Source organism: Oryctolagus cuniculus, chromosome 14 (assembly GCF_051225735.1).
Source record: "Oryctolagus cuniculus isolate XC-2025 breed Fujian yellow rabbit chromosome 14, ASM5122573v1, whole genome shotgun sequence".
Lineage (NCBI taxonomy): Eukaryota > Metazoa > Chordata > Mammalia > Lagomorpha > Leporidae > Oryctolagus > Oryctolagus cuniculus.
The window spans coordinates 86,442,851-86,464,442 of NC_142880.1; the positions used below are offsets into that span (position 1 = coordinate 86,442,851).

General features: G+C 42.0%; 1 protein-coding gene and 1 pseudogene across 4 annotated transcripts in view; one reads left to right on the forward strand and one right to left on the reverse strand.

The window, feature by feature from the left end:
• SGTB (small glutamine rich tetratricopeptide repeat co-chaperone beta) overlaps positions 1-21,592 on the reverse strand; it is a 48,311-nt gene that overhangs the window by 17,613 nt on the left and 9,106 nt on the right. For all 4 annotated transcript variants that reach the window (XM_089312814.1, XM_002714068.6, XM_089312815.1 and 1 more), the window contains exon 4: positions 11,265-11,364. In XM_089312814.1, the coding sequence (XP_089168940.1) occupies positions 11,265-11,364 (100 nt within the window). The remainder of the gene's footprint in view (positions 1-11,264; positions 11,365-21,592) is intronic.
• Positions 424-1,697, forward strand: LOC127492868 (nucleophosmin-like; annotated as a pseudogene).

A 21,592-nucleotide genomic window follows, 5' to 3' on the forward strand; every position in this document is an offset into this window, starting at 1 on the left:
TGCAGTGGAGGATGGCCCAAGTCCTTGGGTCCTGCACCCCATGGGAGACCAGGAGAAGCACCTGGCTCCTGCCATCAGATCAGCGCGGTGCGCTGGCCGCAGTGCGGCGGCCATTGGAGGGTGAACCAACAGCAAAGGAAGACCTTTCTCTCTGTCTCTCTCTCTCACTGTCCACTCTGCCTGTCAAAAAATAAAATAAAATAAAAAAATAAAATAAAATGATAAACTTTAATAAATAAATAAAACCAATCCAAGATAGAAATAGTCCTGGAAGCTGAACCTGGGAATATAAACGTAGTAAAATGTCTCAGAATGAGCCACATTTAGTAGGAAGAACAAGCAGGAGAAATAGGAGTTTAGTTCTAGTCAACAAGAAGACGCTGTGGGGTGGGAGGGCAGGTGTTCAGTGCAACATTTAAGATGCCACATGGCACCCTGGGGTGATTCTGTCCCGTGTGGCTGTTCTTTGCAGCAGTGGGCGTCTAATCTCTGTCTGCCTTCTCTCCCACCTAAGTTCATCCCACTGCCCCTTGGAAGATTCGATGGACATGGACATGAGACCCTTAGGCCCCAGAAATATCTTTTGGGTTTTAAGCTAAAGGCCAATGAAAATTATCACTTCAATGTGGACAATGATAAAACTGAGCAGTTATCTTTATGAAAGGCTAGTCTAGACACTGGCACAAAGGCTGAATGGCACATTGCTGAAGCAGAGGCCGATATGAAGGCAGTCCAATTAAAGCAACACTGGCAACTTTGAAAACGTCTGTATAGCCAAGAGTTTCCCTTGGGGGCTTTCAAATAACACCACCTGGGGTCTTAAGACTGAAGTAGTTCAGTGCCTGAGCATATTAGTGCACAGTACTTAGTAGCTGTGGAGGACATGCAGAGTCAGAAGATGAAGAGGAGGAGGATGTGAAGTTATTGAGAATATCTGGAAAGTGATCTGCCCCTGGAGGTGGCAGCAAGGTACCAACAAAAAAGTAAAGCTTGCTATTATTGAAGATGACGATGATAATGATGACAACAATGATGACGATTCTGATGAGGAAGAAACTGAAGAAAAACCTCCAGTGAAGAAATATATATGAGATATCCCAGGCAAAAGTGCACAGAAAGCAAATCAAAGCTGAAAAGATTCAAAACCATCAACAACAAGATCAAAAGATCAAGAATCCTTTAAAAAATAGGAAAAATCTCCTAAACCACCAGAAGGACCTCAGTCTGTAGAAGACATTAAAGCAAACATGCAAACAAGTATAGAAAAAAAATGGGAGCAGCAGGTTAAAGCAGAAGATGGCCCAAGTTCTTGGGCCCCTACCCCTACATGGGAGACCTGGAAGAAGCTCCTGGCTCCTGGCTTTGGATCAGCTCAGCTCTGGCTGTTGTGATCAATTGGGGAGTAAACCAGTGGAATGGAAGACCTCTCTCCCTCTCTGGCTCCACCTCTCTCTGTAACTCTGTCTTTCAAGTAAAATAAAGTAAATCTTAAAAAAAAAAAAAAAAAAAAAAAAGGAAGAAAAAGGTGGTTCTCTTCCCAAAGCAGAAGCCAAATTCATCAATTATGTAAAGAATTCTTCCAGATGTCTGACCAGAAAGCTATTCAAGATCTCTGACAATGGAGGAAATATCTTTTAAAAAATAGTTTAAACAGTTTGTTAAAATTTTCCATCTTAATTCATTTCTGTAACAGCTGATGTCTGGCTGTCCTTTTGATAATGCAGGGTGAGAACTTTCCCTACCATGTTTGATAAATGTTGTCCTGGTTCCATCACCAAGAATGTGTTGTCCAAAATGCCTGTTTAGTTTTTGAAGATGGAACTCCACCCTTTGCTTGGTTTTCAGTATGTATGGAATGTTACGATAGAACACAGTAGTAGTGGTGGTCAGAAGTGGAAATGGTGGGGAGACAAAAAAAAACCACATGTGAAATTAACTCAGTATTTCAATAAAGTAAAAAAAAAAAAAAAAAAAAAAAAGACAGCACTAGCTGCTGTACTTACTTGAAGAACAAACCAAAAGATGAAAGGCAGATCTTGATCTCTCTCTCAGATTTTCAAATAAATAAATAAACAAACTGGGAATTTTTTAAAAATTAAATTCACTGAATCAGTTCAACTCAATAATTCATTTCAACATCCATTATATTCAAGGCCCTGAGCTCAAAACCACTATACAGAGTTGAAGAAGATATTTCATAACCTAACAGGAAAACAAATTTGTAAATAAATAAACAGTCTGATAATGCAACAATGGAAGCATCAAAGGAAAGGCAGAAGGGTGTGGTTAACCCTATGCAGAACTTTCAGTGATAGAAAAGTCCTTTATCTGTGCTATGCGATCCACAGCCCTAAACACATATAACAATGAGTACTCAAAATGTGCCAGTACAACTGAAGAACTGCATTTCTAGTTTTATTACATTTTAGTGATTTGCTCAACAGTTCAACAGTCACGTGTGGCTGGAAGTTATCATACTGGAAAGCATCACTTCAAGGACACAGAGGGGAAGAAGAGAAATTAAGAAAGTCTTCCCCAAAGAAGCAACTTTGAACAGTTTTTGAAAAATGGCTAGCAAGCAACAAATTAGATTTGATGGAAAAATATTCTAGGCAAAGGCAAGGGCACATACAAAGCAGGAAGAGATGACTCCACATGATATTTTTAAGAAATCAGTAAGATTCACATCTCATGTGCATAGAGAGTAGAAAGAAGAGGAATGGGGTAGAACAAGTAAAGATAATAAAGTTAAGACAAAGAAATAGCCCAGATTATAAAGCTCATTTATATCATGATGAGTTGCTTTAATTTGATCATGTAAGTATTTAGAACTAGTGAACAGAAGAGTCAGATGATGAACTTCATGTTGTAAAAAGATCCTTTTACAGATGACTAGAGTGCAAGCAGTAAGGGGAGGCCATTTTAACTCCCTACTCATGCACTAGTTTAGCAAAAGCTAAGAACTAACAGAGTAGGGAACAAATTAGCTGCTTGAGATGTTATATGGAAAAAGGGCGCATAGAGGAAGAGGCCCGATCTCTGGCTTTGATACTGACAATAAGAAACAGAATAAAGAAGGGAGAACCAGACTCAAAGCAGGGGGGTGGGAGGAGAGAGGATGATTGTTTGAGTCTTGACAGCTTTAGATCACAAACTGCAACCTCAGGAGAAGGCAGATTTGTACCACTCACAAAAGGAAAAGGACAGGCGTCTGAGCCTCAGAGGCCAGGCAAGGAAAGGAAAGGCAGGCTACAGCCGAATCTTGTGAGAGACAAAGCCAAACATGTCAACGTCTCAACAATGCAGTCAGTGCTCTCTGCCTTTGCTGGCTGCTTATTGGGGCATAACTAACGAATTCCAGTGAACAACCCAGGCAGAGGCACTGTGTTTTCAGACATCCTTGCTTTTCTTAGCTTTTTCACCTTAACAGAACAAAAGCATAAATATGTGTTTTATTTCTCTAGAAAGTAAGGCAGTAAAAAAATCACAGCTGCCACATAATTCCCATATGATGCATGTATAAAGTATAGCAAAAGCCTATTCCTACGACTTAAAAAGTCTTATCTTGTTTTTGAAAGAAATAAACAGTAAAGGCCTAGGACTAAGCTAGGGACTCTGTATGTATTATCATCCCTCACAACTATCCTTTTAAAAAATTATTTATTTATTTGAGAGCAAGAGAGAGAGAAGCTTTCCATCTACAGGTTCACCCCCTAAATGCCTACCTCAGCCGGGACAGGCCTAACTGAAACCAGGAGTCTGGAACTCAATCCAATGTGGATGGCAAACACTCAACTACCTAAGCCACTAGCTCCGCCTCCTGGGGCTGGACTTGAACCCAGGCACTCCAATATAGGATACAGGTGTCTCAAGTCAGGTCTTAAGCCCTGTGCCAAATACCCACCACTATCCTTATTTTACAAGTGAGGAAATTAGGACTTAATAAGGTTAAGTGACTACCCAAGTTCGCATACCCAGTAAGGGGCAGAACTGAGATTCAGCTCTAACCTTAACACGTCAAGTTCAGTTCCCAGTGAACTGACTGGCTGCATGCTCCTCATAGAGAAGCATGCAAACAAAATGCAAAACAAAGACAACTCTGTTTCCACCTTTCTCAGAGTTGAGAACGTTACAGGTCCGTTGGCAGGATTCCACATTACAAAACTTTGTCGTTTCCTGATTTTGCCTTTTAAATTTTGTTCTGCAGTGCCACCCTCTCTCTCTTTTTTGTTTATCCAAGTACTACTACCTGTCCTCTAACTCCATGTCCAGTTGAAGTTCCCTAAAACCTAATAGGTCTTCCAGACAAATTCCTCCAATTCATGCTGTCTCTCTACCATGTATCTTTTACTTCATTTATTGCCTAAAATCATTCAAATAGCCATCCAATCCCAGCAACATGGTCCTGTTATGGGTAAAAGTAATATACTCAGGGCCAGCGCCGCGGCTCACTAGGCTAATCCTCCGCCTTGCGGCGCCGGCACACCGGGTTCTACTCCCGGTTGGGGCGCCGGATTCTGTCCCGGTTGCCCTTCTTCCAGGCCAGCTCTCTGCTGTGGCTCAGGAGTGCAGTGGAGGATGGCCCAAGTGCTTGGGCCCTGCACCCCATGGGAGACCAGGAGAAGTACCTGGCTCCTGCCATCAGATCAGCGCGGTGCGCCAGCCGCGGCGGCCACTGGAGGGTGAACCAATGGCAAAAGGAAGACCTTTCTCTCTGTCTCTCTCTCTCTCTCTCACTGTCCACTCTGCCTGTCAAAAAAAAAAAAAAAAAAAAAAAAAAGGTAATATACTCAGAACTAAAGTTGTACAAAAGAAGTAACCAAGTTTGCGTAGGAACAGAAGACATAGAAAACTGCTCCTGTGCTGTGGCACAGTAGGCTAAGCCTCTGCTTGTGATGCCGGCATCCCATGTGGGCACCAGTTCATGTCCCAGCTGTTCCTCTTCTGATCCAGCTGTCTGCTTATGGCCTAAAAAAGCAGTAGAAGTCTCCATGTGGGAGATGTGGAAGAAGCTCCTGACTCTTGACTTTCAATCAGCTTAGCTCCAGCCATCTGGAGAATGTACCAGCTGATGAAGACCTTTCTCTCTGTCTCTCCCTCTGCCTGTAACTCTATCTCTCAAATAAATAAATAAATCTTAAAAAAAAAAAAACACTTTAAATATATTTGCATTAGAACTACACAAGTAAATTAAAACATTATAAAAAATGCGGCTCATTTCATACTATAAATTACTTGGAAGTATTTTTGACAAGGGTTAATGTAACTGGCTAATATAACTGAAAATTCCTTACATTCCTTCTATATATCTCCATTCATCCAACAAAACTTGGCTGAACTCCTGTAAGACAGAGTGCTAAGTGCTACTTTGATATAAATAAATACAAGCCATCATCTCTGCCCTTCACCTAAAGAAGTAAAACAAGTATGTGTGTAAGATAAGGCGGAACATATGACAACCCTATGAAAACATCAAACATTCTTTTAAGTCCTAGAAATTAGTGGGGGAACAGAAATACTCAAATATAATAGGTTTCAAGGAAGGACTTGAGTTTTCCTTGCTTCTAAGCAGAACCCAAATCATCATCCTTCAAGCTCAAAATAGAAGATAAATATTAGCAAAGAAAGATTCTTGCTAGAAAAAGTGCCAACTGATCATTTTCCAACAAAAAGTCACTCTTTATTAAGTGAACTTTATGAATTTATAACTTTAGTTCGTTGATTTAGTGAGTTTAGTGTCTGAAAAATAGTTTGATTTGAAATAAAATTGTGGGTGCCAGCACTGTGGCAGGACAGGTTAAAGCCCCAGCTTGTTGGGGCCGGCCCTGTGGTGCTGCGGGTTAACGACCCGGCCTGAAGTGCTGGCATCCCATATGGGCAGCAGTTCAAGACCCTGCTGCTCCACTTCCGATCCAGCTCTCTGCTATGGCCTAGGAAAGCAGTAGAAGATGGCCCAAGCCCTTGGGCCCCTGCACCCATGTGGGAGACCTGGAAGAAGCTCCTGGCTTCTGGCTTCAGATTGGCTCAGCTCTGGTCATTGTGGCCATTTAGGGAGTGAACCAGAGGACAGAAGATCTCTCTCTGTCTCTCCCTCTCTTTGTAATTCTGCCTTTCAAATAAATAAAATCTTCAAAAGAAAGAAGACAGAGAGAGAGAGAGAGAGAGAAAGGAGAGAGAGAGAAAGAGAAAGAAAGAAAGGAGAGAAAGAGAGAGAGAGAGAGAGAGAGAGAAAGAAAGAGAGTAAGAAAGAAAATAGTGGTAAAAGAAAAAACACAGAAGTAAATCTGGCATCCCATATGAGCACCAGTTCGAGGACCAGTTGTTCCATGTCCAGTGCAGCTCCTTGCTACTGCACCTGAGAAAGCAGCAGAAGATGGCTCAAGTACTGGGCCCCTGAAACCTACATGGAAGAACCAGGTGGAGTTCCAGGTTCCCGACTTTGGCCTGGCCTAGCCCCAGCCACTGTAGCCATTTGGGGAGTGAACCAGCAGATGGAAGATCTGTCTGTCTGTCTCTCCTTCTCTGTCTATAACACTGCCTTTCAAGTAAATAAATAAATCTTTGAAAAAAAGAAAACTGTGAAAATGAATCTTGTCTGTAAGGTTTAGACCTGCTATTCTGAGCTTCCAATGCTTGACGCAAGCTGCCTAAGAAAAATGGCAAGGGGTAGCTGGCTGGCAAGGTTACTGGTTATTGAAATTGTTATGGCTACTAGTCCCAAAAACATCCCCAAATAATCCTAAAGCTTTATCCAGTATTTCTACTAAATATGCAAATAAATTTTTCTAATTATTCAATATTAAGTAGTATGCTCTATTATTGATCTCCATAGGGAAAAACATATTATATAACTGCAAAAGAAAAGCATAATTACCAATCTGTTTAAGAAAAATTAAATAAAAAGTATGTATAGGTATTGCCAAGAATCTCTTCCAATATAGAACTAGTAGACATAAGACTATTTGTGAACTCTAAGCTCATTAAAAATTAATTATTTAGAATCACATATTCACAGTTAAAATTAGTTGGCTTACCGTGATCTATAAGAATTTTCTGATAGCATTTACATTTGGCCATAATATTTTTGTAATACTCTTAACTGCATTTATTTTAAGATTTCACTTGCATATGCATATTCATGGGATTATGCAGAATAAAAAGCAAACAACAAACCACAGCTTGGGGAATTCATTCTCTGCAACTTGTTTGGATTTTCTATTTTTCTGGGCCAGTTTGTTGAAAACAGATTAATAAAAGGATGTGGGTGTGTGTGTGAAGGAAAAACATAAATATCTCCTGGATGAATTCTTTATGTTTCTAACTTTTCCACAATTAATGACTATAAATTCTGGACAAACTAAAAAAATGCAAAACATTAGAAGTAGTCCAAACCATATCAATGAAAAAGAATGAACTAATAATATATGCAACAACATGGTTGAATCTCAAAACTATTATGTTGAAGAAAAAATCTTAGAAAGAAAAGCATATATGATTCCTTTCATTTGAAATTCTAGAAGGGACAAATATCTCTGGTAGGAGGGGAAAAGCAGGGGTTGTCTCTGGTTACTGTTGTAGGCAACTGACTTTGATGGGGGCATGAGGAATTTCTGGACATCTGATGGTAATTTTTAATATTTTAAGAGGGGTTTAAGCTACACTGGCGAATGTATTTGTCAAAACTTAGTAACAGCAAAGATTTGAGCCCTCTGTAATATGCAAATCTATATAATAAGAATCTAAAGTAAACAAATACTGGACTCTAGTTAATAATACATATGCTAGGGGGCCGGCACTGTGGTGCAGTGGGTTAATGCCCTGGCCTGAAGCGCCGGCATCCCCATATGGGCACCGGTTCGAGTCCCGGCTGCTCCTCTTCCAATCCAACTCTCTGCTATGGCCTGGGAAAGCAGTAGAAGATGGCCCAAGTCCTTGGGCCCCTGCACCCGTGTTGGAGACCTGGAAGAAGCTCCTGGCTCCTGGCTTTGGAAAGGTGCAGCTCCAGCCATTGCAGCCATTTGGGGAGTAAATCAACGGATGGAAGACCGCCCTCTCTCTCTCTCTTTCTCCTTCTCTCTCTCTCTCTCTCTCTCTCTCTGCCTCTCCTTTCTCTGTATAACTCTGACTTTCAAATAAATAAAAATAAAAATCTTTTAAAAAAATACACATGCTACATATTTAGGAGTGAGCGTATACTGATGACTACAACTTTTTTTTAAAGATTTATTTATTTATTTATTTGAAAGGCAGAGTTAGAGAGAGGCAGAGGCAGAGAAAGAGAGGTCTTCCATCCATTGGTTCACTCCCCAATGTAGCTGCGCCAATGCAAAACCATGAGCCAGGAGCCTCCTCTGGGTCTCCCATGCAGGTGCAGGAGCCCAAGGATTTGGGCCATCTTCCACTGCTTTCCCAGGCCATAGCAGAGAGCTGGATCAGAAGTAGAGGAGCCGGGACTCAAACCAGCACCCATACGGGATGCCGGCACTGCAGATGCTGGCTTTACCTGCTATGCCACAGCACCAGCCCCTCCAACTTGTTTTGAGATACATGAAAAATAAGATGAGCATTGTGGTACAGTTGGTTAAGCCAACACTTGTGATACCAGTGTCCCATATCGAGTCCTGCCTCCTCTTCTGATCCAGCTTCTACTATGGTGCACCCTGGGAGGCAACAGACAATGGTAAAGAACTTGAATGCCTACCACCTTTGTGGGAGACCCAGATGAAGTTCCTGGCTCCTGGCTTGATCCTGGCTCAGCCTCAGCTGTTGTAAGCATTTGAGGAGTAAACCAGCACATGGGAAGACCTCTCTCTCTCTCTCTCTCTCTTTCTCTCTGCCTTTCAAACAAGTACATAAATAAACCTTTAAAAAAGATGGAATAAAAAGGGCCAGTGCTGTGGCATAGTAGGTTAATCCTCTGCCTGCAGCATCCGCATCCCATATGGGCACGGTTCTAGTCCCGGATGCTCCACTTTGATCCAGCTCTCTGCTATGGCCTAGGAAAACAGTGGAAGATGGCCCAAGTGCTTAGGCCCCTGCACCCACGTGGGAGACCCAGAAGAAATTCCCGGCTCCTGGCTTCAAACTGGCCCAGCTCTGGCTGTTATGGCCATTTGAAGAGTGAATTACTCTTTTTTAAATAATGAAAAAGAAATTAATATCAAAATACAGGTATGGACATATGACTATTGACTGTAAAATTCAACTTTAGAAAATTTTCAAAATGTTAGAGAAAGATGTTAGAGAAAAAATATTATACTAGATCAATTCAGAAAAAGTCATATGAGACTAACATCATTTTATTCTTTATTTTAATAGGATTACTATCCGACTGGCAAATTAAAGACAGAAATACTTAGACCTGATAAATTTTTATCTTTCTTCATATTCTGGTCAAGACAAAAAAAGCAGGCTGCATAAATAATAATAATAATAGTACTATTTGTTGTGTCCAACACTCTAACTAGATGCTTTCCCAACATTTTACAGGTATTAACTATTTGATCTCCACAACAACCTTATGAGATATATACTATTATTATCTACATTTTACAGATAGGAAACTGAAGTATAGATACATTAAGTAAATCCAGAAGTTAGAATCCAGGGTCTGGGTCCAGAACCCCTGTTTTTAGCTCCTGTCCATAGTTCCACTGGTTGACTTGTAATTGACATAATGTAAGATACGACACTCTTCTCAAGTCTGTGGATGACATGAAGCTGAGAGCAACGGCAAATACATTATTTAACAGATTTTTTATGTAAAAGATTAAAGGGAGATAAACAGAATAAATGTAATAAAATAAAATTCTGTAGGAATAAAATAAAGCTCCTGCAACTGAGTCCAAGGAGCTACCTTTAGTGACTGTACCAGTACACAGCAGGTATTTGATAAGAATCTGTCAAATGAATATATGACTGAATGTTAGGGCACGCAGAACACATGAAAAAGGAAGCTTTAATAAAGAAAATAAGTAACAAATATTATTTCAGATGAAACATAATTATGGTATCTAGAAGTAAATGATAGGCTATACGACTATAGGTCTCATCAGACCAATGCCAGATACACTGTGTGAACTTGTGGGAATTACACTTTAACAAGCTTCAGTTAAAGTGCAGGGCTTAAAGCTGTACTACCTGAGGTGTACTGCAAGAAACACTGAACATTTAATGTAAAGAAATAACTCAGATGCAGGTGGGTATTTAGTCTGGTGGATAACATTCCAGTTAGAATGTCCATATTCTACTTCAGAGTGCCAGATCCAGATTCCAGCTTCCTACCAGTGTAGTCCCAGTGGTGATTGGTCAAATAGTTGAGTTACCACCTCAAACATGGGCGACCTGGATTGAATTCCTGGCTCCTGACTATGCAAGCATTTGGGGAATGAACAAGTGGATGGGAGATCTCTCTTTATCTATATGTCAAATAAATAACATTTCAAAGTACTATTTAAAAATAAAATCAACTCGGTAGCAAACTTCAAAATGTAAAGGGCTGTCATGAAAAAGAAGAATCCTATTTATTCTCAGTTTCAGAATTAGGGGCAGTCCTTCGACCTTGCAGGTAAAACACCCACATTCCACACTGGATATGCCAAGGTCTCAGTCCTGGCTCCTCTCCCAGTCCCAGCTTCCCGCTAAGGTGCACCCGTTGGGGCAGCAATGATGACTAACATAGCTGAGTCCTTGCCACCAACACAGGAGACTCAGATTGTTCCTAGCTCCTGGCATATGCTCATGAGGCATAAAAAATTGAAACACAGATGTTTATTGCAGCTTCATAATACTGAAAAGAAAGTGAACAACCTCAATGTCCACTAGTATGGATAATGTCCAATAGATAACTAGGGTACAGCTATCCACTTATGCAAAAATAACACTTACTGAGTACGTCTTTTCCAGTCACAACTGTGGGAGCTGGAAATATAAGAAAGAGTAAGAGGTGGTGACAGACTAATTTGTAGCCACCTAAATGTTTGTGAGGGATTTTAGTAAAATAAAAACATGTTTATGATATGATCATTGAACAAAGCTAAATTTAAAATTGAGCAAAACAAAAATAAGCTAACGAACAGGTAGCTTATTTTTTAAATAATAACATGATAGTGATTGCTTTGCGGGGGTGCGAGTAAGCTTATGATTTTGTGACTTCCTTCTCTCTGTTTTTCTCGGCCTCTGAAATTTCCTAAATACAGTTTTCCATCAGAGCTATTAATCCAAATGAGTGACAGCTGCAGCCTGGCACAGCAGCACCGGTTTACCTGTTGCAATAGTAAACCGCATTATTAGGGTCCAGTTCTATGGCTTGCGTGTAACAGTCCACTGCAGCAGCATAATTCTCTTCTTTCATGTGGTTGTTGCCTAAAACGGTCAATATACACAGTGAGCGCAGTCATCAGGAAAACATAGTCTGACAAATTTTAATCACAGAAAATACAAAAATATGAAAGTCAGCTTTATAACTTTTTTCAGTCACACTGGAGTTAAATTACATATTATACAATATAGTTGTGTTATTAGATTTCAGTGTTTGAATGATTAAAAAGGCAGAATCTTAAAACATCATCTGTATAGCAGTCTTACATAAGTAAACGCAATCATTATGACCATCTCATGAGAAAACAGTTACTTCTCACTTCTATCTCTTACTTCTTATTAGAACTGTCCTACCCCACACCTGATGCAATACCCTCCCTAATTACTATCTCAATCTTGATCTGGTTCTCCACTCCTTCCCAATCAATCTCAGCACTGTGCTGTGTGTGAGCTGGCAACACAAATCGTGCTAAAACTGTGTTACTAGCAGATAGCATTTTTACATTCTGTTCTTTCCAGGAACAGACTTTTTTTTAATATTTATGTATTATTTATTTGAAAGGCAGAGTTATGGAGAGAGGGCACAGCAGAGAGAGAGAGGGAGAGAAGGAGAGAGGGAGGGAGGGAGGGAGGGAGGAAGGACGTTCAATCCCCAAATGGCTGCAAAGGCAGGAGCTGGGCTAGACCGAAACCAGGGGCCAGGAGCTTCTTCTGGGTCTCCCATATCGGTGCCTGGGCCCAAGCACTTGGACCATCATCCATTGCTTTCCCAGGCACATTAGCAGGGAGCTGGTTCGGAAGCGGAGCAGCTGGACTCAAACCAGTGCCCAGAGAGTGCTTTTAAGAGTAGGTTTGTGGGGTCAGCACCGTGGCATAGCAGGTAAAGCTGCTGCCTGTAGTGCCAGCATCCCATATGGACGCCGGTTCGAGTCCCAGCTGCTCCACTTCTGATCCAGCTCTCTGCTATGGCCTGGGAAAGCAGTGGAAGATGGCCCAAGTTCTTGGGCCCCTGCACCTGTGTGGGAGACCCAGAGGAAAATCCTGGCTCTTGGCTTCAGACCGGCACAGCTCCCGCCATTGCGGCCATTTGTGGAGTGAACCAGTGGAAGGAAGACCTCTCTCTCTCTCTCTGCCTCTCCTTCTCTCTCTGTAACTCTGACTTTCAAATAAATAAATAAATCTTTAAGAAAAAAGAGAAGAGTTTTGGAGAGATTAATTTGTAGGCAGACAGAATTTCAGACATGAGAGGTACTGATTTTTAGGCAGGCACCTGCACGTGCATATGGAAATGATATAGCTAGGATAATGAACCCCCAGAATAAGGGATTTCCTGTGGCTGTGTTTTGTATTCTATTAAATGTGTGGGGAGGGGGAGAGGGGGTATCCTGTGGTGCTTATAAGACCTAGTGTACAAAATTTTAGCTATCAGAACAACGGAGATCAGGAAGGAGCACTGACATCTCAAGAGCCCCAGATTCCTTCCAGAGACTCTCCTATTAGCCTGGGTTTTTTTTTTTGTTTGTTTTGTTTTGTTTTTGTTTTTTTGTTTGTTTGTCTGACAGGCAGAGTGGACAGTGAGAGAGAGAGACAGAGAGAAAGGTCTTCCTTTTGCCGTTGGTTCACCCTCCAATGGCCGCTGCGGCCGGCGCACTGTGCTGATCCGATGGCAGGAGCCAGGTGCTTCTCCTGGTCTCCCATGGGGTGCAGCGCTCAAGTACCTGGGCCATCCTCCACTGCACTCCCTGGCCACAGCAGAGAGCTGGCCTGGAAGAGGGGCAACCGGGACAGAATCCGGCGACCTGACCGGGACTAGAACCCGGTGTGCCGGCGCCGCTAGGTGGAGGATTAGCCTAGTGAGCCGCGGCACCGGCCAGCCTTGTTCTTAATATATCATTAGCTACTTAATAAGAAGAGGGTATAAATTTGCAGGCTAAAGGAACAAGAAGATTAAAGGAAAGGCAGGTAGATAAAAGGATCTAAAATTAAACAAAAGGTTCTACAAATTAGGAATCAAAAATGAATACAAAGAATAACTGTTAATGATTATATATTTTCTTTTGGGAGTGATAAAAACGTTTCATAATTGATGGTGATGACTGCAAAATTCTGTGAATATACTAGAAACCAATGAATTGTATGCTGCAAGGAGTAAATTGGGGCCAGCATGGTGGCATAGCAGGTAAAGCCGCTGCCTGCAGCTCCAGCGTCCCATATTGGCGCCAGTTTGTTTCCTGGCTGCTCCATTTCCCATCCAACTCCCTGCTAATGGCCTGGTGAAAGCAGAAGATGGCCCAAGTGTCTGGGCCCCTGCCACCCACCTGGGAGGCCCAAATGAAGGTCCTGGCTCCTGGCCCAACCAGGCTTTTGCCGCCATCTGGGGAGTGCATCAGCAAATGAAAGATTCTCTCTGTTTCTCCCTCTCTCTCTGTAACTCTGACTTTCAAATAAATGTTTTTTAAAAGGAGTAAACTGTATGATGTGAATTATATCTCAATAGATTTTTTTTTAAAGATTTTATTTTTTTCTTTGAGAGGTAGAATTACAGACAGAGAGAGGGAAAGACAGAAAGTCTTCCATCCACTGGTTCACTCTCCAAATGGCTGCAACAGCTGGGGCTGGGCTGATCCGAAGCCAGGAGCCAGAGCTTTTTGCGGGTCTCCCACGCAGGCGCAGGAGCTAAAGCAATTGAGCTATCTTCCACTACTTTCCCAGGCCACAGCAGAGAGCTGAATCAGAAGAGGAGCAGCCGGGACTAGAACCAGCACCCATATGGGATACTGGCACCACAGGCAGAGGCTTAGCCCATTACGCCACAGCACTGGCCCCAAGATTTGTGTTTTTTTTAATGGAAAAAAATTTTAGATCCATTCCCCCTAAAAAAAGATCTAAATTTAAAGCCTCTTAGCAGGCTGTGGACTGTGAGGATACCAGTTTTTTTGTTTTTATGTTTATGATTAAGAAAAAAGTTAACCAGGGGTGAATGCTGTGGTGCGGTGGGTTTAACTGTCACTTGAGATGCCTGCAGCCCATACTGGAGTACCCGGCATACAGCCTTGCTTCTTCTGCTTCGAATCCAGCTTCCTGCTAATGTTCTTGGGAGGAAGCAGATAATGACCCAAGTACTTCAGTTCCTGCCACCCACATGAGTGGCCCAGATGAAGTTCCAGGCTCCTGACTTTCGCCTGGCCCAACCCTATCTGTTACGGGCATTTGGCGAGAAAAATCACTGAATGGAAGATTCTCGTTCTCTCTCTCTCTCCCTCCCTCCCTCCCTCTCCCTATCTTTCAAAGAAATAAACCTTTTTTAAAAAAAGAAAGGCTTTAACTACATTAGCCTAGGTACTTAAATAGATTCTCATACCAATGACTTTAATTTTCTGGGTTATTGAAGTTTATTTGCTGCTATTGGACCTTCTTGTCTTGGGGTAGTATTTTATTGTTATTATTATTACTATTATTATTATTAAAATGTCATTATATGTCTTTTTCTGAAAATCACCTCAAATACATAGATATAATAATATATATACCACAAATACTATATATGTATACTATAATGTTATGTTAATGAGAAGCGTCAAGTTACAACACTCAACATACAAAATTTCAGGACATAAAGAAATGTGTGCAGAAAGGACATAGGTATAACACTGAAGTGTTTGAGCAGCACTTCCTGCTACACATGGTACTCTCCATCACACTGCCTGCTTCAACTGCCCCAGCCCCACCAGGTATACCTATCCTTCTGTGGCCTGCCAGGGAACGACAGAGGAAGCCCTCTTAACTTCTTCCGATCTTATGGGAGCGCCTCAGAGACAAGGCACGCGAAATACTTAAAGCAATGTTCTGGCAAAGCACTAGCTGGCTGGAAGTCTTGTTTAAATCAGTCAGACGGCTGGTGCCACGGCTCACTAGGCTAATCCTCCACCTTGCGGCGCTGGCACACCGGGTTCTAGTCCCAGTTGGGGTGCCGGATTCTGTCCCGGTTGCCCCTCTTCCAGGCCAGCTCTCTGCTGTGGCCTGGGAGTACAGTGGAGGATAGCCCAAGTGTTTGGGCCCTGCACCCCATGGGAGACCAGGAGAAGCACCTGGCTACTGCCATCGGATCAGCGCGGTGCGCCAGCCACAGCACGGCAGCTGCGGCGGCCATTGGAGGGTGAACCAACGGCAAAAGGAAGACCTTTCTCTCTCTGTCTCTCTCTCTCACTGTCCACTCTGCCTGTCAAAAAAAAAAATAATAATAAATAAATAAATAAACCAGTCAGATAAGTGTAACACCCATCTGGAATAACCCTATTTGACTTGTTACCATGGCCATTAGTTTTCAAATGAACAGCAGAATCTGGATAGAATGACAAGAATGTTAACTTTATATGCAACATGTCTTAGGTGTGACACATCTTTGTGAAAACAAAGAATGAGAGCTTCTGTTTAAAGGCAAAAACAGTAGCATGTCATCAGTCTACCCATGTTGCCACAGTAAATGAATTCACCTTCCATGTCCTCCTAACCCTCATCATACACTTAATATTCACTATGTCAAAACAAACTGTGCAGCACATGAAGTCACCCAAACTTCTGTCATGAAGAGAGAAAAAGTATGAGGACAAAAATAAAATTTAATCTTGCCATTTATTTGATATTATTGCTAAAACTAAACTGAGAGAGCTGTAAAAGTGAAGTGGTAGTAGAAAACAGACTGCATCACTGAAGGTTTCCCATACTACAAAGATTTGGGTGTGAAAATTAGATTAAACTCTTCCCATTAGAAAAAACACATAACAAATGCACTTGTACTGGTAGAGTTTAAATCCAGTTCTTTGGGGAATATTATAACTCAATGACAACAAGGGTCTGGTTGTTGCTTTATGTTGCATATAATGTATGAAAGTCATACTATTTTAAGATTTTAAGGCACTAAGGTGATGCTATTTTAGAGGAGATAAAACACTGAAAAATGAGATCAATCTATTTGTTTGAAACATAGTACTATATAATTTAATCCTAAAATAATAACAAAGTAGTAGGAGAGAGATTCCAAGATGGCAGAATAGGGAAGGAGCTTAATTGCTCTAGTCAAGGGGAAGATAGTCTAAAAAAAAAAAAAAAAAGTGGAGAGTGTACAGTCTCAAGGAAGAGTAAGGGAGAAAACTGCAGAGGAAACTCCATGCAAATTAGAGGGAGACTGTAGGGTATGGACACCCACATCCTAGGACCCCAGCAACTAAGAGCCTCAGCACCAGCTTTGGAGAGTGACGGGAGACCAGACTGCAGCAGCCCAAGCCACTGGCAATAAAGCTACGGGGAGAGCCTGGAGTAATTCCAGCTTAGAGCCCCGTGGTGGACAGTGTACCTGCCAATCTAGAGGGAAAAAAAGGGAGCACATTTCTCTCTCCCAACCGCCTGACACTGGGGTCCTGTAACTAGCAGAGACAGGGCGGGTGCCATTTTGGTCAAATATGACAGCTGCACCAGCTTATGTCCACGTGCCCAGCAACCAGCTGAGAGGAGAGGCCTGAGTCTGGCTGGGAGAACTGACAGGGGCTGGGTGCTTGTGACTGTGGGAGCTTTGTGTTCCAGGACTATAAAAACACTAGGGCTGTGTGGGAGGGTGCAGGGTGTGCCTAGGTCTTTGGGCAGTCACTGTGGGCAGCTCAACATGCTCAGGGTTCCCTGATTCCCTGGTAAGGGTCACTGCTGCAGGATCCATGCTCACACTGAGGACTGCACAGATCCTTTGTTTGGTTCTTGTGGCAGTGCAGATGAATATTATACTCACTGGGGCTAGCACCCTGGCACTGGTCTCCTTGAAGGAGAGGAAGTGAGTGTGGAACCACACCAACAGAGCTGATCAAACCTCCCCTCTGATTAAAAAAAAGAGAGAGATTTATCATGCCCAACTTGGGTGTCACCTTGGACACTCCTTTCACCCTGGAGCACTGAACTGAGCTCCCTGATGCACCTATCACACTTCTGAGTATTCACTGAAAGAGCAGACGCTCCACTAATCCACAGAGGCATAGTCCAAAGAGAAAAGCCACCACAGGGGAAAAAAACCCAACAAATATCTCCACAAATGCCTAAAAATAAACACAGCAATTCAAGAAACAAGAATACGCAGACAACATGACACTACCAAAACAACATTTCAATACTAGAATGTGAAGATGAAGAGATTGAAGAAATGCCAGAAAAAGAATTCAAGAAATTGATCATAGGATGACTTAGGAGTAATCAGAAGCAAATCCACAAATTAAAGAAATGCATACATGACACGAATGAAAATGTTTCCCAGGAAATTGAGATCTTAAAGAAAAATCAAGGGCCGGCGCCGCGGCTCACTAGGCTAATCCTCCGCCTTGCGGCGCCGGCACACCGGGTTCTAGTCCCGGTTGGGGCGCTGGATTCTGTCCCGGTTGCCCTTCTTCCAGGCCAGCTCTCTGCTGTGGCCAGGGAGTGCAGTGGAGGATGGCCCAGGTGCTTGGGCCCTGCACCCCATGGGAGACCAGGAAAAGCACCTGGCTCCTGGCTCCTGGCTCCTGCCATCGGATCAGCGCGGTGCGCTGGCCGCAGCACGCCAGCCGCGGCGGCCATTGGAGGGTGAACCAACGGCAAAGGAAGACCTTTCTCTCTGTCTCTCTCTCTCTCACTGTCCACTCTGCCTGTAAAAAAAAAATGAAATATCGGAAATGAATAATTCAATAAATCAAACAAAAACTCCAGTGGAAAGCCTTAACAACAGACTTGGTGAGGCAGAGAAAGAATATCCGAGTTAGAAGACTTATTTCTGGAAAGTTTACAGTCAAACCAAAAAGAGAAGAAATTAGAAAACTAAAAAACAGTGTTGGAGATTTATGGGATATGATCAAACAATTGAACATATGGATCTTGGGAGTTCCTAAAGATGTAGAAAGAGATAATGGATTTGAAGGCCTTTTTAATGAAATAACTACAGAAAACTTTCCCAATTTGGAGAAAGGGATGTGGAAGTAAAGGAAGCACATAAAAGAACTAATAAACACGACCAGAAAATATCCTCACCATGACAAATTATAGTCAAACTCTCCACAGTAAAACAGAAAGGAGATTCTAAAATGTGCACAAGAGAAAAGCCAGATGACTTTCGGAGGATCTCCAATTAGACTCACAGCTGACTTCTCATCAGAAACCCTACAGGCTAGGAGAGAATGGTGAGATATATTCCAAGTCTTAAGAGAGAAAAACTATCAACCCAGAATACTGTACCCTGCAAGGCTCTCATTTATGAATGAAGGTGAAATAAAGACCTTCCATGACAGAAATTGAAAGAATTTGTCACCACCTGTCCAGCCTTACAAAGATCTTAAGGATGTGCTATGAAGAGAAACACAGTCATCACTATGAAAGAAGGTGAAGGCAGAAAATCTTCCAGTAAAAGTACAAAGGAAATCCAAAGTAAATAATAGGAATATTTATGGAAAAATGGCAGGGCCAAGTCGTTACTTATCAACAGTCACCTTGAGGGGCCAGCGCTGTGGCTCACTTGGTTAATCCTCCGCCTGCGGTGCCAGCATCCCATATGGGCACCGGGTTCTAATTCTGGTTGCTCCTCTTCCAGTCCAGCTCTCTGCTGTGTTCTGGGAGGGCAGCGAAGGATGGCCCAAGTGCTTGGGCCCTGCACCCGTATGGCAGACCAAGAGGAAGCACCTGGCTCCTGGCTTCAGATTGGCACAGTGCACCAGCCATAGCAGCCATTTGGGGAGTGAACCAACGGAAGGAAGACCTTTCTCTCTGTCTCTCTCTCTTTCACTATCTAACTCTGCCTGTCAAATTAAAAAAAAAAAAAAAATAATCACCTTGAACGTAAATGGCCTCAACTCTCCAGTTAAAAGCTAAAGATCGGCTGAATGAAAAAAACAAAACCCATCTATTTGCTGCCTATAAGAGACACATTTCACCAACAAAGATACACACAGACTGAAAGTGAAAGGATGGAAAAGGATATTCCATGCTAACAGAAACCAAAAGAGAGCTGGTGTAGCCATCCTAATATCAGACAAAGTAGACTTTAACACAAAAACTGTTAAAAGAGACAAAGAAGGGCACTATGTAATGATTAAGGGATCAATTCAACAGGAAGATGTGACTATTATAAATGTATATGCACCTAATTACAGGGCACCTGGCTTTTTTTTTTAATTTTTTGACAGGCAGAGTGGACAGTGAGAGACAGAGAGAAAGGTCTTCCTTTGCCGTTGGTTCACCCTCCAATGGCCGCCAAGGCCGGCGCACTGCGGCAGGCGCACCGCGCTGATCCGATGGCAGGAGCCAGATACTTATCCTGGTCTCCCATGGGGTGCAGGGCCCAAGGACTTGGGCCATCCTCCACTGCACTCCTGGGCCACAGCAGAGAGCTGGCCTGGAAGAGGGGCAACTGGGACAGAATCCGGGGCCCGTTCGGGACTAGAACCCGGTGTGCCGGCGCCGCAAGGCAGAGGATTAGCCTAGTGAGCCGCAGCGCCAGCTGCACCTGGCTTTTTAAAAGCAATATTAATGGATCAAAGGGAGACATAGACTCCAATACAACAGTAATGGGAAACTTCAACACATTACTTCAGTATATTACATTACTTTCAGCAATGGACAGATCAACCAGACAGAAAAACAGCATGTAAGCCAGAGTTAATCGACACTATAGACCAAATGAACCTAACAAATATCTACAGAACTTTTCATCCTGCAGTTGTAGAATACACATTATTCTTAGTGCATGGAACTTTCTCTAGGTTGACCACATGGTAGGCTATAAAGCAAGTCTCAGCAAATTCAAGAAAATTGCAATCATACCACACAGCTTCTCTGACCACAATGAAATGAAGCTGGAAATCAACAACTCAAGACTCTCAGGACATATGTAAGTACATGGAGACTGAACATCAAGCTCCTGAATGAACAGTGGGTCACTGAAGAAATAAAAAGAAAAAGAAAAATATTTCTGGAAATGAATGAAGATGATCGATGCCCCCACGTTTATTGCAGCTCAATTCACCATAGCTAAGATACGGAATTGACTCATATGTCCATCTACCAGACTGGATGCAGAGATTATGGGATATGTATACCACAGAATACTCACACTAGTAAAAAAAATGAAATCCTGTCATTCGCAACAAAATGGATGAAACTGGAAAACATCATACTTAGTGAAATAAGCCAGTCCCAACATGACAAACACTAATGTTCTTCTTGATCTGTGATAACTAATAGAGCACCTAAAAGGTAATCTATAGAAGTGAAATTGACAGTGAGAGATGCAATGATTCTGAACAACCCTTGTCTTGACAGCTGAGGAACAGTACTTTTGTTTTTCAAATTTTGTTGAACTCTTTACTTAATACAGAGTTAATAATATGCATATAAAGTTAATTGAAAATAGATTTTAGTAAGAAGTAAAAATGGGAATAGGAGAGGGAGGAGGAAGAAGGGTGGGAGTGTGGGTGGGAGGGCAGGTATGGTGGGAAGAATCACCATATTCCCAAAGCTGTATTTATGAAATGCATGAAGTTTGTATTCCTTAAATAAAAGCTTTCTGGGAAAAAAATAACAAAGCAGTAAAAATAAGTTCAGAAAAAGATACTGAAGACAGTGTTACTTAGGATTACAAAATTATCTGTCTAGGTAAGTAAGTCACATACAGAAACACATGGCACTACACAACCATTAAAAACAGTGATACGAGTGTTTATTTATAGTCCTATGATATGACCTTGCCCAAGAAATCTCTTTTCATATGTGCCTTTTTAGGCACTAGGTAGCTTTTTCTTTTTCCTAAATTCAACTGTCTTCTTCAGAATATGAACTAAAGTAAAGACCAGAAAATGATTCTGTGTATAGATTCTAAACCAAGCACACCCCCTAATAACTGTCTGCTTATATAAAGATGGGGCAATTTTTTGGCTCTCATTCACTGCTAAAAATAAGGTGTGCCCTACAGCATCTCAGTGCGAAGCTTGTAGGCCTGACCTGCCTCTATAGCTTACCCCAGGTGACATGATGGAAAAACTGAACACCGATTCTTAACAGTGGCTTAGTTATTAAAATCAAGAATGCTTAGTCAGCTATTAGAGGAGTAATAAAATCACCAAATGTGCTAGCTAATAAGTCTAGTGCCACAATGCATATATTAACAAAATTTCAAAGGACTCAAAAACTCTATATGAAAGTTAAAATCATACTGAAAATTATTTGCCTCTATTGCATTAAGCATAAAGAAGAATTTGGGATCCTAGATAAC